The sequence below is a fragment of the Anomaloglossus baeobatrachus genome, chromosome 3, assembly GCF_048569485.1.
Source record: "Anomaloglossus baeobatrachus isolate aAnoBae1 chromosome 3, aAnoBae1.hap1, whole genome shotgun sequence".
Classification (NCBI taxonomy): domain Eukaryota; kingdom Metazoa; phylum Chordata; class Amphibia; order Anura; family Aromobatidae; genus Anomaloglossus; species Anomaloglossus baeobatrachus.
Window position 1 is genome coordinate 435668273 of NC_134355.1, and position 17052 is coordinate 435685324.

Consider the following 17052-nt stretch of genomic DNA (forward strand, 5'->3'; position numbering starts at 1 on the left):
GATCTTTTATTAGATTTATACCATGGTGCTACGGAGGAAAAAGCCTGGACTCACAACCTCGGATAAAATCTATATTTGCAATGTTTCAGTGTACTGATTGGAGCTTTCCTGGTATTGCAACAAAACCATTAAATCTATGTTATCTACTACAACTCCCAATATGAAGGCTGCATTCACGCATTGCAGTGCCTCGTTTTGCTGAGATTTTCCAAAATTGTGGCACAAACAGAGTGAACTCAGCTGAACAGTTATGTAACTGTGTAAGATGATGATGGTAGCTAAAACTAGACAATCACTTTGTTGTGACCAAGTAATGCTGTTGATCAAGTAGGTTTTCCTTTCCTTTTAGTACACCAGGGCGGGGATACAAGGAAGACACAGAAATTGGGATAAGTCTCTTACAACCAATAGTGTTGCTTACATCATGTGGTCAAAGGTCTACAACAGGAGTAAAAGAGATGAGAAAGTAGAAGTAAGAAGTAATCAAGGTACAGCGCTGCCCCAAGGAGTGTTCTGGAGTAAGATGCGCCAATTTAGAAAAGGGTATACTCCTCTTACTGAAATCGGAGCATCTTTTCGCTGATGTGCCCCACATCAAGGAATGTACTTATGCCAGACACTGGAGCACATTTCTCTTGTATTTTTTTGGAAAGATCTTGCCGCCTGTCCTTGGCCATGTTACCTCCTGGCTAAGCTGCTGCTACTTTTTGTAAATTTATCAGAGTTAGCCAAGCACTATGTAAGCAGTAAAATGACGCATTTTTTGCACTACTAGATGTTGATCAAATATTTTGTAACATTTCAAAAACGTTTACGAGTATTCTGGTGAAAACTATTTGATGAATCAGGGCCTGTGTCTGATAAGATTGTGGGGAACCGTGGTTGTCACTTGTGTGGGGCACTGTGGTTTGTGCATCCTCTGTTACCCACACGTGGTTTGATGCACAATTGCTATTAGGGTTAGATGCACTGACATCTTTGTGGGGATCATGTGACTGGCACTAATCTGGGCATTGCACCAAACCTATGGTGTAATCAGAACTAAAGCGGGCTTTACACACAGCGACATCACTAGCGATGTCGCTGGTGAAAGCACCCACCCCCGTCGGTTGTGCGTCATGGGAAAATCGCTGCCCGTGGCGCACAACATCGCTAGGACCCGTCACACATACTTACCTGCCTAGCGACGTCGCTGTGGCCGGCGAACTGTCTCCTTTCTAAGGAGGTGGTTTGTTCGGCGTCACAAAGCTGCCGCCCAATAGAAGCGGAGGGGCGGAGATGAGCGTGCCGAACATCCCTCCCACCTCCTTCCTTATAGTGGGCGGCCGCAGGTACGATGATGTTCCTCGTTCCTGTGGTGTCACACATAGCGATGTGTGCTGCCGAAGGAACGACGAACAACCTGCGTCCTGCAACAGCAACGATAATCGGGAAAGGAACGACATGTCTAATGATCAATGATTAGGTGAATAATTTTTATCGTTCCTGTGTTTCACACGCAACGATGTCGCTAACGAGGCCGGATGTGCGTCACGAATTCCGTCACCCCAACGACATCTCGTTAGCGATGTCACTGCGTGTAAAGCCCGCTTTAGGCTATGTGCACACGTTGCTTTTTTATCATGCGGTTTTCCTTGCAGATTTTAATCAATACTGTAAGAAAAATTCATCCCAGCAAAGTCTATGGGAATCCTGACTTGCTGTGCACATACTGCTTTTTTTTTTCCTTGCAGATTTTGTTGCTCAAAAAAGAAGCAGAATGTCAATTCTTTTTGCTTTTTTTCTGCGTTTCTATAATCCCCTACAGTGCTTCATCACTACAGTGGATTATATCTGTACAGGTCGCCTCACACACCGTGCATACGACATGGTCTGTGAGGCGATCTGTAGCTCAGTAACCCGGGGTCGATCGGGTCTCTGTGATCACATTACAGGGACCAGATCGCCAGAGGTAAGAAATTCCTCTCCCCACCTCCTGAATGCTGCTATCACATTAATCGCAGAATTCAGGGGGTAAACTGCCAGGAGCAGCGAGGGCACCACTCCGAGCAATGAGAGCTGGGTAACATCAGCTGGAGACCCAGCTGTGATCGCTGGGGTGCAGTGCCTAAACCCCCACAATCATCATGACAAAAAAGCAAGAAAAAATGCGCAAATGCAATTAAAAAGAATGTGCATTTTTTTCAGCTGCTTTTGCCTGCCAAAATATGCTTATGTGCTGAAAATCTGTACAGAAAAAGCAACTTGTACAAGTACAAAATTATATCCAACATGTTAATGTCAAATACACAGCCAACCACCCCATAGGACTCTATAAAAGGCAAAAAAAACCCCTTCATCTTGGTCAACTGGAATTTATTTTACTGACTTTAAGGGGTATTCCTATCTACAAGAGCCTATCCCAATATGTAGTGGGTGAAATAATAACAATATTAGCAAATACCGACAGTTAGAAATGTAGTATAGTTCTCCTGATTAGCTATGTCGCTTACCTCATGTGCAGGGCATTGTAGTTTAAGTATCCATGGTTACGATCACAAGCAACTAACTAACCATGGATACCTAAGCTGCACTGCCCTGTAGATAATCAGGGTAAGCGTAGCTAATCAGGAGAACTATACGATACTTCTAATTGTAGGTATTTGCTAATATTATTATTATTATTATTACACCTACTAGATATTGGGATAGGATCTTGAAGATGGGAATACCCCTTTAAGAAGCGCCATCATATTTCCCAGCGTTTTACAGATATCACCATCACTGTCCCCATTGGGGCTCCTAATGTGCATTCCCTATCAGTATGTATTCTGAAGTGTGGGAGGAAACTAAAGAAATATGGTTCTGTACTGCGGGATGCAATTTACATAACACACTGCACATTACTGAAAATCAGAGCCACACATCACAATATTACTTTCTGCAACGCGTGCATGGACTTCCACAATCCTCGTTCAGGCGTAAGGGGACAGTCAGACATGTGTGACTATAGCCATTATGGAGCTTTAATCTGCCTATGTGGAGATACACTCTGTACCAGTCGTCACACGGCAGATCTCAGACCGGTATACACATAATTCACCTATAGCTTATATGTAGCCATGATGGATTTTATAAAATGACAAAGATTTGCAATTTACCTGAAATTTGGAGCAGATGCCCATTCCAGTGCCACACAGGCAAGGCCCACAGCGGCATACACCAGCAAGAAGAAAATTGTCACAATCGCTGCAATGGTGTTTAGTTTCCCAGCAAACAGCACCAGCTAAAAGAAAAGAAAAGCAAATTAGGAATTAGAGACAGGAACAGGCAGAAAAATTAGGAGGTGACAAGACTAACAAGAAGCTGATATAAGGTCCAAAGATCTCAGCCATAACTAGACCTGCCACGTGATAATCATCTCCCCGATATTGTCTGTAGAGCCAGGCGCTGAGCACTGCACTTGTTATGTACCGTTGTACCGTATTGTGGATCTGGAAATCCTCCACGTTAGGCCAAGTTCACACCACTGTAATTACGGTCCACATGGCATTCGTGAAAAGCAGAAACACGCGAACCGCATTCAGATCAATATTATTCAATGGGGGGGTGCAAATGAGCGATTTTTTTCAAAACTGATTCTGTGCGTGAAATCGCAGCGTGCATAAGTTTCTTTCATGTGTCGGATGAGATCGCTCATTCAAGTCTATGGGTGCGCAAAAAAATACAAAAAGAACCCCAAAAAAAGGATCCATATTGAATCCGATTTTTTCGGATATTCTTTAACACAAGAAACTGCATTTAGTCTTGTAAATTTTTAACAACAGCTTGCACACAGACTGCATATGGATGGCAAATGAGAAAAATATCAGTTTTCTGGATGAAAAGTGGATGATTTTTTTTTTAGTCTTATAATGATTTGCAACACGGCATCCAAACACTGGTATAAACTAATATACCTTTAAATTAATATGGAAAAATAAAGCCCTTTCTCATTTAAAGGCAATCTATCACCAGGTTTTTGCCCCCTAATCTGAGAGCAGAATAATGTAGGGGCAGGGACCCTGATTCCAGCGATGTGTCACTTACTGGTCTTCTTGCTATGTGTGCTTTTTTATAGCATCCCTACTTTATCAGAAGGAGATTATTGTTAGAGGACTAGTTGGCCTGCTGTCATATTCATGAGCCCTGTATAACTCCGCCCCCACCGCTGATTGGCAGCATTCTATCTACAGTATGTACAGTGCACACAAAAAACTGTCAAATCAGTGGTGTGGGCGGAGTTATACAGAGCTCAGCATTCAAAAAACGGCTAAACAAAATCATTGATTTTATCAAAACTGGAGCAAGCAGCTCAAAAGTGATACATCGCTGGAATGAGGGTCTCTGCCCCATCATAATGATGGTGTCAGATTGGGTAACAAAAACTTAGTAACAGATATTTCCATTAATGCTATACAGTGCATTTGCCCTCTAATGGATCAGCATCTGTCATCATCTGCTGCATCCACATGAAGAATGGCTGAAGTGGTGGTCGTGCATGTAGAGATGCCATAATAGTCCAAGTTGGTAATATATATTGGCGCAGCATAGAAGGTTGCCGTAGAAAGACAATATATGGTAGCACAGTATATATGCATACATTTAGCAGTGTGAGGGCTAAAACTGAGCTTTTTCTTTTAAGGGGGCTTTACACGCTGCGACATCGCTAATGCGGAGTCGTTGGGGTCACGGAATTTGTGACGCACATCCGGCCGCATTAGCGATGCCGTTGCGTGTGACACCGATAAGCGATTTTGCATCGTTGCAAAAACATGCAAAATCGCTAATCGGCGACATGGGGGTCCATTCTTAAAAATCGTTACTGCAGCAGTAACGAAGTTGTTCCTCGTTCCTGCGGCAGCACACATCACTGCGTGTGACGCCGCAGGAACGAGGAAGCTACCCTTACCTGCCTCCCGGCTGCTATGCAGAAGGAAGGAGGTGGGCGGGATGTTACGTCCCGCTCATCTCCGCCCCTCCGCTGCTATTGGGCGGCGGTTCAGTGACGCTTCAGTGACGTCGCTGTGACGCCGCACGGACCGCCCCCTTAGAAAGGAGGCGGTTCGCCGGTCACAGCGACGTCGCCGGACAGGTAAGTAGTGTGACGGGTCTGGGCGATGTTGTGCGGCACGGGCAGCGATTTGCCCGTGTCGCGCAACAGATGGGGGCGGGTACCCACACTAGCGATATCGGGACCGATATCGCAGTGTGTAAAGTAGTCTTTAGTCTAAATTCACCACAGTATTACAAAATATAGGAAAAAATAATCTAAAAATATACTAAATGGTTTTTTCGGATTGTGAAGAATTCTCTTCATGGGATGGAGAGTTCAGCGGAGTGGTATGGGTAAATAAATCACTCCAGTCTTGCAGCGCTGGGGTCCTGGGTTCAAATCCCACCAAGGACAATATCTGTAAGGCTGGGTACACATATCTGGCTTTTCGCCGGTTTGACGGATGCGGCGCACGCCAGTACAGTGTATACAGTACACTGGCAGTGCAACAAGCGCCAGTCACATGCTGTCATGTGACCAGAGCATGTGACCCGGAAGTTGTGGCGCTGCCACTGTACTATATCATATTGTACTGGCGTGCGCCGCATCCGTCAAACCGGCGAAAAGCTGGATATGTGTACCCGGCCTTAGGAGTTTATATGTTCTCCTGTGTTTGCGTGGGTTTCCTCCAGGTTGTCTGGTTTCCTCCCGCACTCCGAAGACAGATATTGAATTTAGATTATGAGCCCCAATGGAGACAGTGGTGATGAAGTCTGTAAAGCGCTGTGGAATTAATAGTGCTATATATGTGAATATATATTATTAATATTATAATAAATCAGAAAAGAAACGCTTTCCAGGTTCACTGAAAAATGTGGATGGTTAGGAATTAGTCGGTAGATATGGATGGCAGATATTGGTCTGTAATGGTCATTAATCATATAAACAATGCAGCCTTCCCAGGAAGTGAAGCCAATATGTTAAGGCTCTAATAGACCTACCATTTTGTAAAAGATATGTAATATAGCTCCACAATACACTGAGGCACTGCTGATTCTAAATAGACCTAAACGGGTTGGGAATCGGGGCACACTGACATTTCCATGGAGGAGCAATGGAGAAAAAAAAATAGGGATGGATAAATAAATAAATTAATGAAAAAATATAGCAGTGCCACTTTGTGTCTGAAGGAATGGCCTTATTTAAGTAAAGCCGACAGTGGTGATTTATCTGCCAGGTTCATGGCCATAACCCACCGTCTGCACACCCTGCCCTCCGTCCAGGAGCATCACGCTGGATGTTGATGACTCTTTAACTGAATAAGAGAGCGCGGAGAGCAGACACCATCTATCAGAATAAAGCCGGCTCTCCCTGATCACGCAATCCTATTTGTTCAGAAAATCAGTTCCAGTGCACAGGGATTTGTGGAGAAATAGAATTTCTCTCCGCAGGAAGACAAGGTGAGAAGCCTGATAAAGAGCAATATGTTCATTAAGCACCTGACAGAGGAGATACCATAATTACTGCAGTTAAAGAAGTCTCCGAGCCCAAATACTGGGGAAATTATAGGTTCTTACAGGGGATGCTGCAGTGTCTCCACAAGCCACACACTAAGCTTCCTCATGTATAAAATGTATTTTATAAATCTTAGATTGTGTGCACTTCCTAATCTAGAACATATAGAATGAGGGTTAAAAATGACACTCTGCTTTTCTTCTACATCACCATCTTTCTTCTAAAAAGAGATGTAAGGCCTCCTTCACACATCGTGTAAAACACTAATGTTCTGCACGGTCCATGGTGAAGGTACGTATGTGTGTGTTCTGCGTGCTGTCCATGTGACATCTGGATAGCACACGTATACTTACCTGTCTCCAGTGCTGCTGTTACTTCCGGGTCCGCGGTGAGTACAGTGAATATGCAGTGACCAAAATTAGCAGGACACGGAAGCAACAGCAGAGGCAGAGACAGCAGCACTGAACATCACATGTACCGGACACACGGATGTGTGAAGGAGGCCTACAAGGTAGCATTTACACATGCAAAGGAACCGAGCTGAAGTTTCCTACAGAGAGCTACTGTGCAGCGAGGATCTTTAAAAAGTTAAAAGATATTGTCCCCTACTCTCATAAAGATGATGACCTATCCTAGAGACATTAAGGGCTTGTGCAGATGACCATATCTTCGGTCCGAAGTGCACATGTTCATTTTTTATGTCAGACCGAGGAAAAAAAAGTCGCACCATGCATGCTTTGCCTACATGAATCAGATCACACTTGGCCATTCAAATCTATGCGTCTGTGAAAAATTGACTGACTGAATGGAGAATATGAAGAATTCACACCTCAGAAAAACAGATCCCACCCTGAATAAACTCTGATAGCATAATTGTACCCTTTTACTCAGATGGAGAAAATACAGTTGTGTGATCCCAGCCTTCTAGTGTATGAAGCAATAGCACATCAAAAATAAGCACAAAAAGGAATGGTTTGGTTAACGCTTTTTATTTTTCTACCCTGATATACAGTTAGGTCCAGAAATATTTGGACAGTGACACACGTTTTGTTATTTTAGCTATTTACAAAAACATGTTCAGAAATACAATTATATATATAATATGGGCTGAAAGTGCACACTCCCAGCTGCAATATGAGAGTTTTCACATCCAAATCGGAGAAAGGGTTTAGGAATCATAGCTCTGTAATGCATAGCCTCCTCTTTTTCAAGGGACCAAAAGTAATTGGACAAGGGACTCTAAGGGCTGCAATTAACTCTGAAGGCGTCTCCCTCGTTAACCTGTAATCAATGAAGTAGTTAAAAGGTCTGGGGTTGATTACAGGTGTGTGGTTTTGCATTTGGAAGCTGTTGCTGTGACCAGACAACATGCGGTCTAAGGAACTCTCAATTGAGGTGAAGCAGAACATCCTGAGGCTGAAAAAAAAAGAAAAAATCCATCAGAGAGATAGCAGACATGCTTGGAGTAGCAAAATCAACAGTCGGGTACATTCTGAGAAAAAAGGAATTGACTGGTGAGCTTGGGAACTCAAAAAGGCCTGGGAGTCCACGGATGACAACAGTGGTGGATGATCGCCGTATACTTTCTTTGGTGAAGAAGAACCCGTTCACAAAATCAACTGAAGTCCAGAACACTCTCAGTGAAGTAGGTGTATCTGTCTCTAAGTCAACAGTAAAGAGAAGACTCCATGAAAGTAAATACAAAGGGTTCACATCTAGATGCAAACCATTCATCAATTCCAAAAATAGACAGGCCAGAGTTATGGCATGGGCATGCATGGCTTTCAATGGCACTGGGCACTTGTGTTTATTGATGACATAACAGCAGACAAGAGTAGCCGGATGAATTCTGAAGTGTACCGGGATATACTTTCAGCCCAAATTCAGCCAAATGCCGCAAAGTTGATCGGACGGCGCTTCATAGTACAGATGGACAATGACCCCAAGCATACAGCCAAAGCTACCCAGGAGTTCATGAGTGCAAAAAAGTGGAACATTCTGCAATGGCCAAGTCAATCACCAGATCTTAACCCAATTGAGCATGCATTTCACTTGCTCAAATCCAGACTTAAGACGGAAAGACCCACAAACAAGCAAGACCTGAAGGCTGTGGCTGTAAAGGCCTGGAAAAGCATTAAGAAGGAGGAAACCAAGCGTTTGGTGATGTCCATGGGTTCCAGACTTAAGGCAGTGATTGCCTCCAAAGGATTCGCAACAAAATATTGAAAATAAAAATATTTTGTTTGGGTTTGGTTTATTTGTCCAATTACTTTTGACCTCCTAAAATGTGGAGTGTTTGTAAAGAAATGTGTACAATTCCTACAATTTCTATCAGATATTTTTGTTCAAACCTTCAAATTAAACGTTACAATCTGCACTTGAATTCTGTTGTAGAGGTTTCATTTCAAATCCAATGTGGTGGCATGCAGAGCCCAACTCGCGAAAATTGTGTCACTGTCCAAATATTTCTGGACCTAACTGTATCTATATATAATCTATCTAAGAAAAAGGTTGTTATGCTGCAAAGTGAAATATAGCAACATTTTGGGTAATGTACCCTTCATCAGGCTAGAGTAGAGTATCTGTGGAATGTCCTTCTTGGGTGAATAACATGTAAAAATCCTCAGTACGAAGGAATGGAATATGTAGGCTGTCTAGGGATCCAGAGTGTGTGGAAATTACTACTGCCCATAGAAAAGGCTCAGTGGTATAAAAAGCAGTGGATGTAGAGCAGTGCGGTGTGACGCAAATGTGGAAAAGTTCAGGGGGCTTGACTATTTTCAAGGCACTGCTTGTAAACCGTGTGCAGAGCGGAAGAGACCCTTACACTGTTTAGCGCCTGTTCACAGGTGGTGCAGACTAATTACTAGTAGCTGTTCTGCAGTACATGGCAGCAGCCACTACACAGTGTATGTAGCTGTCATGGTCCGCTCTTTACACGGTTTACATCTGGGCACCAGTGCACTTGATAGCAACTAATCAGTGAGGCTGCTGGGTGTCAGACCACTACTGATTAGATATTAAAGACTTAAGGGGGCTTTACACGCAACGACATATCTAACGATATGTCAGCGGGGTCACGGAATTCGTGACGCACATCCGGCGTCGTTAGCGACGTCATTGCGTGTAACAGCTCCGAACGAGTGTTAACGATCAAACATACTCACCTAATCGTTGATCGTTGACACGTCGTTCATTTTCAAAATCTCGTTGGTCGTTGTGGACGCAGGTTGTTCGTCGTTCCTGAGGCAGCACACATCGCTACATGTGACACCCCGGGAACGAAGCGCAACAGCTTACCTGCGTCCTCCGGCAATGAGGTGGGCGTGTCGTTAATGTGGCTGGTCACCGCCCCTCCGCTTCTATTGGTCGGCTGCTGTGTGACATCGCTGTGACGGTGAACGAACCTCCCCCTTAACAAAGAGGTTGTTCGCCGCCCACAGCAACGTCGCTAGGAAGGTAAGTACGTGTGACAGGTGTTAGCGATTTGCCCGTGACGCACAAACGACAGGGGCGGGTACGCTCGCTAGCGATACCGCTAGCGATATCGTAGCGTGTAACGCCCCCTTTATCTTAAGGACAGAATATCAATGTAAAAGGAGTATGTAAACCCCTTTATTTTTTTCTTGGAAGGCAGCCACCCCTACAAATCAAGAAGTGATGACATATCCTTCAATCAGATGTGGTAGATTGTTTGCAAAATTTTGTGTCTATTTCAAAATTACCGTATACATGTAAAGGGTAAAAGTGACTATGATCTAAAGCCCGCTTTACACGTTGCAATTTCGCATACGATATCGTATGCGATTTGCAACGCCCCCATCGTATGTGTGGCACGTTCAATTTGTTGAACGTGCCGCACAAACAAGTAACCCCCGTCACACGTACTTACCCGTCCATATGACCTCGATGTGGGCGGCGAACGTCCACTTCCTGGAATGGGAGGGACGTTCGGCGTCACATCGACGTCACGCGGCAGCCGGCCAATAGAAGCGGAGGGGCGGAGCTGAGCGGGACGTAAACATCCCGCCCACCTCCTTCCTTCCGCATTGCTGGCCGGGAGCCGCAGGACGTAGGTAAGATCTGTTCATCGTTCCCGGGGTGTCACACACTGCAATGTGTGATACCCCGGGTACGATGAACAATCTGACGTGCAATTCTAGAGAAAGGTACGATGTGTATGCGATGAACGTTTTAACGTTCAATCGCAATCGCACGTACCTGTCACACACTGCAATGTAACTTACGATGCCGGATGTGCATCACTTACGACATGACCCCGCCGAAACATTGTAAGATACATTGCAGCGTGTAAAGCAGGCTTTAGGCTTCGGTGCAGATTTTGATCTCCACCATACATATTATTATGTACTACATTCCATGGTAAAACATGGAGAAACGACTGCAAGTAGGATTATGTTAAAGTGCCCCCTAGTTACCATACATGACTCTCATGTAGAGGGGTAAAGGGTTAACATACTCCGTAACTTGCTCTCACTATTTGCAGTTATCTCTTCTCTCATCCCCTCCAGCCCCCTCACCTTATATTTGTCTGCTTCAGCTTGCCCTTGATAGATAATATGTTTAACGCTCTATCAAGCAAAGTGTGGCAGCTTAACATGAAAATCAGGAATAAATAACAAAGCAGGTGCAGGGGAATGGGAGCAACATGGCACCGCTAAACGGTCAATTACCTCTTACCAATGGGAGCCATATATATGCGAGACACAAAATAACCAGATAACAAGAAAAATCAAACATCCTATCGGCTTTCCACGCACAGTGCCATAAATAACTGGGCACCAGATCTAATGTGCAATAGCAAAATGCTGAGAGTGCCCATTCAGGTCTGTTTAGATATATACAGTGCCTTGAAAATGTATTCATACCCCGCAAACTTTTTCACATTACACCCACAAACTTGAAATGTATTTTATTAAGATATTATGTGAAATACCAACACAGAGTAGTAAGTATTTGTGAAGTGTAAAGAAAATTATACATGGCTCTCTAAATATTTTAAAACTCTAAATCTGAAAACTATGACGTGCATTTGTATTCAGCCCCTCTAAGTTAATACTTTTCAGGACCAACTTTCACTGCAATGACTGCTGCAAGTCTTTTGGGCAATGTCTCTATCAGCTTTGCACATCTGAAGCCTGAATTTTTGCCGATTATTCTTTAAATAGCTCTCTCTCAGTGAGATTGGAGAAGAGCGTCTGTGAGCAACAGTTTACAAGTCCTACCACAGATTCTCAATGAAATGTAAAGGGCCATTTACACGCTACGACATAGCTAACGATATATCGTCAGGGTCACGGTGTTTGTGACGCACATCCGGCGTTGTTAGCGACGTCGTAGCATGTAACACCTATGAGCGACCTTAAACGATCGCAAAAGAGGCAAAAATCGTTGGTCTGTGACACGTCGTTCATTTACCAAAAATCATTGTCTGGTCAGTAGCGATATTCTTTGTCGTTCCTGCGGCATCACACATCGCTATATGTGACACCGCGGGAGCGACGAACATCTCCTTACCTGCGTCCACCGGCAATGAGGAAGGAAGGAGGTGAGCGGCATGTTCCGGCCGCTCATCTCCGCCCCTCCTCTTCTATTGGACAGCCGTTTTGTGACATCGCTGTGACGCCGAACGCACCTACCCCCTTGAAGGAGGGATTGTTCGGCATCAACAGCGACGTCGCAGAACAGGTATGTGCGTGTGACGCTGCCGTAGCGATAACGTTTGCTACACAGCAGCGATCACCACATATCGCACCAACAACGGGGGCGGGTGCTCTCGCTCGTGACATCGCTATCAATCGCTAGTGATGTTGCAGCATGTAAAGCACCCTTAAGCCTGGACCAGGCCATTGAAACAGATGAATATTGTCATGCTGTACAAAGAGCTAGTAAGATGTAGTACAGCGTATTCCCCACTAGGAGGCAGCAGAGTAGTGAAGGAGAGACAAAGTAACACTAACAGAAAGGCAGCTGACGTACAGCAGAGTAACTTCAGCAGGCAGTTAACAGGCAAACCACCAGGGGGCAATAGAGTAGTCAAACAGTCAGGGTCTAGCCAGGAAAGTCAAGTCACTGCAAAGGGAAGATCAATATCAAAGTCAGAAAAAAGAACCGAGTCTGAAGCCGGGAGATCAGGGATGCAGAGGAAAACACAAACCACAAACAACAGACAGGAGCGGGAAGTCAAGGACTGGGACAGACGGACGAACAGGGGAAGATACAAGTCAGAGCACGGTAACAAGGAGTTAGATCAAACAAGAAATCTCACCAGAATCAGTTACAGGCTACAGAGCAAAACTATAACCAGTACTGGAATGCAAGTGCAGAGACCAGATATAGTGTCTCCTGAAACCAGAACGAGGCTGATGGGAGTTAACCCCTGAAATGACCAGGCTGGAGCGAAGAATACCAGTCCTGGATCATGCTTTCACGAAAACTGTTCTATTGTAGCTCTAGTAGTATGTTTAGGGTTGTTTTCCTGTTGGAAGGTGAACTTGCGCCCCAGTCTAATGTTTTTTGCAGCCTCTAACAGGTTTTCCTCCAAGATGGCCCTGCACTTAGCTCCATTCATTTGAAGAAAAGCAACTCCACAGCATGATACTTCCACCACCATGTTTGATGGTAGGAAAGTTTTTTTCAGGGTGATGTTCAGTTTTAGTTTTCCACCACACTGCATTTTGCATTTAGCCCAAAAAGTTCTACTTTGGACTGATCTGACCACATGCTAGCTGTGTCCCCTACATGCAGGGCTGGGGTCAGCACCCAGGCAAGTGCCGGGGCCCTGGTCAGACAGGAGGGGGGTGTTTATATTGCACTATGCTCGATGTCATCCGAGTACAGTGAGGTGTTTCACACACATACACAGACTTGTGGGTTCGCGTGAGCCGAGATAAGCTGCCAATTGCAGCATGCTGCAATATTTCTCTCATGCCACTTCGGCATGAGAAAAATTGCAGATGTGCTCTGCCTTATTGAATTTAATTGATAATTGGTCAGTGTGCAATGAGAGATTTTCTTACATTGCACTCGTCCGAATCATATGTTTGTGTGAGCGAGGTCTTATTCACATAATACAGTTTTGGATCCTAAACAGAGGAAAAGTAAAAGGATAATGGAGATTTCACAACAAATTATAGTTCCAGCCTTGTTCATGCAATCTGAATAATATCTTAACCACATGTTGTAAAATATTTCCACACAGGAAGGTATGAGTGATAGTGTACTCTTTAAGAGAAGACTATTGGACCAAAGCAGAAATTTCACATACTGCACTCCAAAAGCAACATGCTTTGCAATGCACAAAATAGAAAAGACCGTCAGAGGAAGGGGAGTTCTGGAATTTTTGCAAGGTATGCAAGTCAATTTTTTATAGAAGTGACAAAACCTATTTAAGGCTGAAATGAGACACAGTTTTTAGTATAGATTTTGATTAGGAGTAGATTTAAAAGGAATGAAAAATGTATACACCCTTCCCTTCAATTCTTTCTTCCTTCCTTCTACTTCTGACTTTGGCTCAAAGATGCATCATATATTGCATATGTTTTAGGTCCAGCCTTAGGTGTGCTTCACACACTCTAGTTTTCTGATGCTTTGAAATGCAATGAAAGATAAGTGATTTTCATACGTCCCTCCTGTGACTCGCGCAGCTAGAAAGCGCTACCCCACTCACTGAGGTCACCGCTCTTCTCTTCCCAGCCTCTGTCTCTCTGGGCTGCTTCCAGTAGCCTTTCCAACTCGGCTGAATGCTGCTGCTGGTGAGTTAGTTCTTCTGCTAGTGTCTTGTTCATACATGTTGTTATTGACCCGGCTTATATACTCCTCACTCTCAGAACCTCCAAACACAGAGTAAAACAGCCTTGGCTCACATCCCAAACTCGATTTCTTCAGCGATGCTCCAGGAGTGCCGAACGCCTATGGAGGAAAACCCGCACACCAGAAAACTTCATCCACTACAAGTTCATGCCAAGGACCTACAACTCTTCCCTTCACCTCGCTAAACAGACCTACTTCACCACCCTTATCTCCTCACTATCCAACAATCCAAAAAAGCTCTTTGACACCTTTCACTCCCTCCTCAGTCCCAAAGCACAGACCCCTATCACAGACCTTCATGCTGACGACCTGACCTCGTATTTCACAAAGGAAATAAAAAACATCCGCCGAGAGATCAGCTCCCAGCCACTAAGCCTTGTGAATCCCATCCCTCGCCATATCCCATCCAGCTCACTTTCCACATTTGACCCAGTCACAGAGGAGGAAGTCTCCAGGCTCCTCTCTTCTTCTCGTCCTACCACTTGCCCTACTGATCCCTTTCCCTCACACCTACTCCAGTCTCTCTCTCCGGTTGTCACCACTCACCTAACTAAAATCTTCAATCTCTCTCTCTTCTGGTATCTTCCTCTGTTCCCTCAAACACTCTATCATTACTCCATTATTAAAAAAACCTTCTCTTGATCCGTCCTGCACAAGCAACTACAGACCAGTCTCCAATCTCCCCTTCATCTCCAAACTCTTGGAGCGCCTGGTCTACTCTCGTCTCACCCACTACCTTTCCACTCACTCTCTTCTAGATCCTTTACAGTCTGGCTTCCGCCCTTTACACTCAACAGAAACTGCTCTTGTCAAAGTGACCAATGACCTACTGACAACAAAACGTAACGGTGACCACTCTCTGCTTATTCTTCTTGACCTCTCTGCCGCCTTCGACACTGTTGACCACCATCTCCTTCTCTCTATGCTCCATTCTATCGGCCTAAAGGACACTGTTCTTTCCTGGTTCTCTGCTTATCTTTCTGGCCGCTCATTCAGTGTATCATTTGCTGGCTCCACATCTTCTCCTTTTCCTCTCACTGTTGGGGTCCCTCAAGGTTCAGTCCTTGGCCCTCTTCTTTTCTCCCTCTACACTGCCCCAATTGGAATGACCATCAGCAGATTTGGCTTTCAGTACCATCTTTATGCTGATGACACACAGCTATACACCTCATCCCCTGAACTCACCCCCGCTGTACTACACAACACAAGTGACTGCCTGACTACAGTTTGCAATGTCATGTCTGCTCTCTATCTGAAACTTAACCTTTCCAAAACTGAACTTCTTCTTTTCCCTCCATCTTCCAACCTTCCTCAACCTGACATCTCCCTCTCTGTGTGTGGCACAACGATAAATCCTAGGCAGCAAGCCCGCTGTCTGGGTGTTATACTTGACACTCATCTCTCCTTCACTTCCCACATACAATCTCTTGCCCACTCTTGCCGCTTGCACCTCAAGAACATCTCTAGAATCCGCCCCTTTCTCACAATGGAAACGACAAAAAGCCTCACCGTGGCCCTGATCCACTCTTGCCTTGACTACTGTAACTCTCTATTAATTGGTCTCCCCCTAACTAGACTCTCTCCTCTACAGTCCATCCTCAATGCAGCAGCCAGGGTCACCTATCTGGCTAACCGCTACTCGGATGCCTCTGCTCTGTGCCAGTCATTGCACTGGCTGCCCATATATCACAGGATCCAATTCAAACTGCTTGTTCTCACCCACAAAGCTCTCCACAATGCGGCACCCCCCTACATCTCCATCCTCCTCTCTGTCTATCACCCCACCCGTTCTCTACGCTCTGCAAATGACTTTCGACTAACATCCACACTAATTCGAACCTTCCACTCCCGAATCCAAGACTTCTTCCGAGCTGCACCAAACCTCTGGAACGCTCTACCCCAAGAAGTTAGGACGAATCACAACGTACTAAGCTTCAGACGCACCCTAAAAACGCATCTCTTTAGGGCGGCCTATCACAATCCCTAGCCAAACTAATTTCACCTAATCCCTCCACATCTTCTCAGATAAGTACCCCACGTCAAACTCCATGGCACCCAAATGCATCTCAAGGTCCTGGCCAACTGATCCACGAAGCCATTATCTATCCCCCATTTTCTTGAGATGGCTGGATTGTCATTGTAAATAAGCACTTGTACCCTGTCCCCCCCCATCTCACTGTAGATTGTAAGCTCTCACGAGCAGGGTTGTCTTTTTTCCCTTTAAATATTGTATTTTCGATAACTGTTACTTGTTTGTATATGATCCTTCTGAATTGTAAAGCGCTGCGGAATATGTTGGCGCTATAGAAATAAAGATTATTATTATTATTATTATATACCCGTCCTGTTTGACTTCTTTGCTCCTGAACTCAGCTTTGTACTTTGATCTTGTGCTGCCTGTCCGGACCTGAAACTACCTAACTAGACCTTTGTGTTGCCCTCCGGTACATTGTTCCCATGCCTCTAATCAATTGCTGCAGCCCCAGGGACTGCACTGGAATAGTACTTGGTGACTACTAGCAGGCCAGCCTATCCTCACCATCAGAGGACCTAGTGAAGACCCGGTAGACACTTTAGCCACACCCCTCCAAGATAAGCCCGGCCCGTGGCGCAGTGGCTTTACACCCACCAGCGTGACACACACAAGTGCTGTGTATCAATCCAGCCCTCTTTTTTTTATTCTTCTTTCA

The 17052-nt window shown here is 44.8% G+C and overlaps 1 protein-coding gene across 1 annotated transcript in view; it reads right to left on the bottom strand.

Moving 5' to 3' along the window:
* Positions 1-17052, bottom strand: part of LOC142295390 (solute carrier family 12 member 9-like) — a 351139-nt gene that overhangs the window by 99237 nt on the left and 234850 nt on the right. Inside the window, exon 9 of the mRNA XM_075338493.1 lies at positions 3141-3265. Within this exon, the coding sequence (XP_075194608.1) occupies positions 3141-3265 (125 nt within the window). The remainder of the gene's footprint in view (positions 1-3140; positions 3266-17052) is intronic.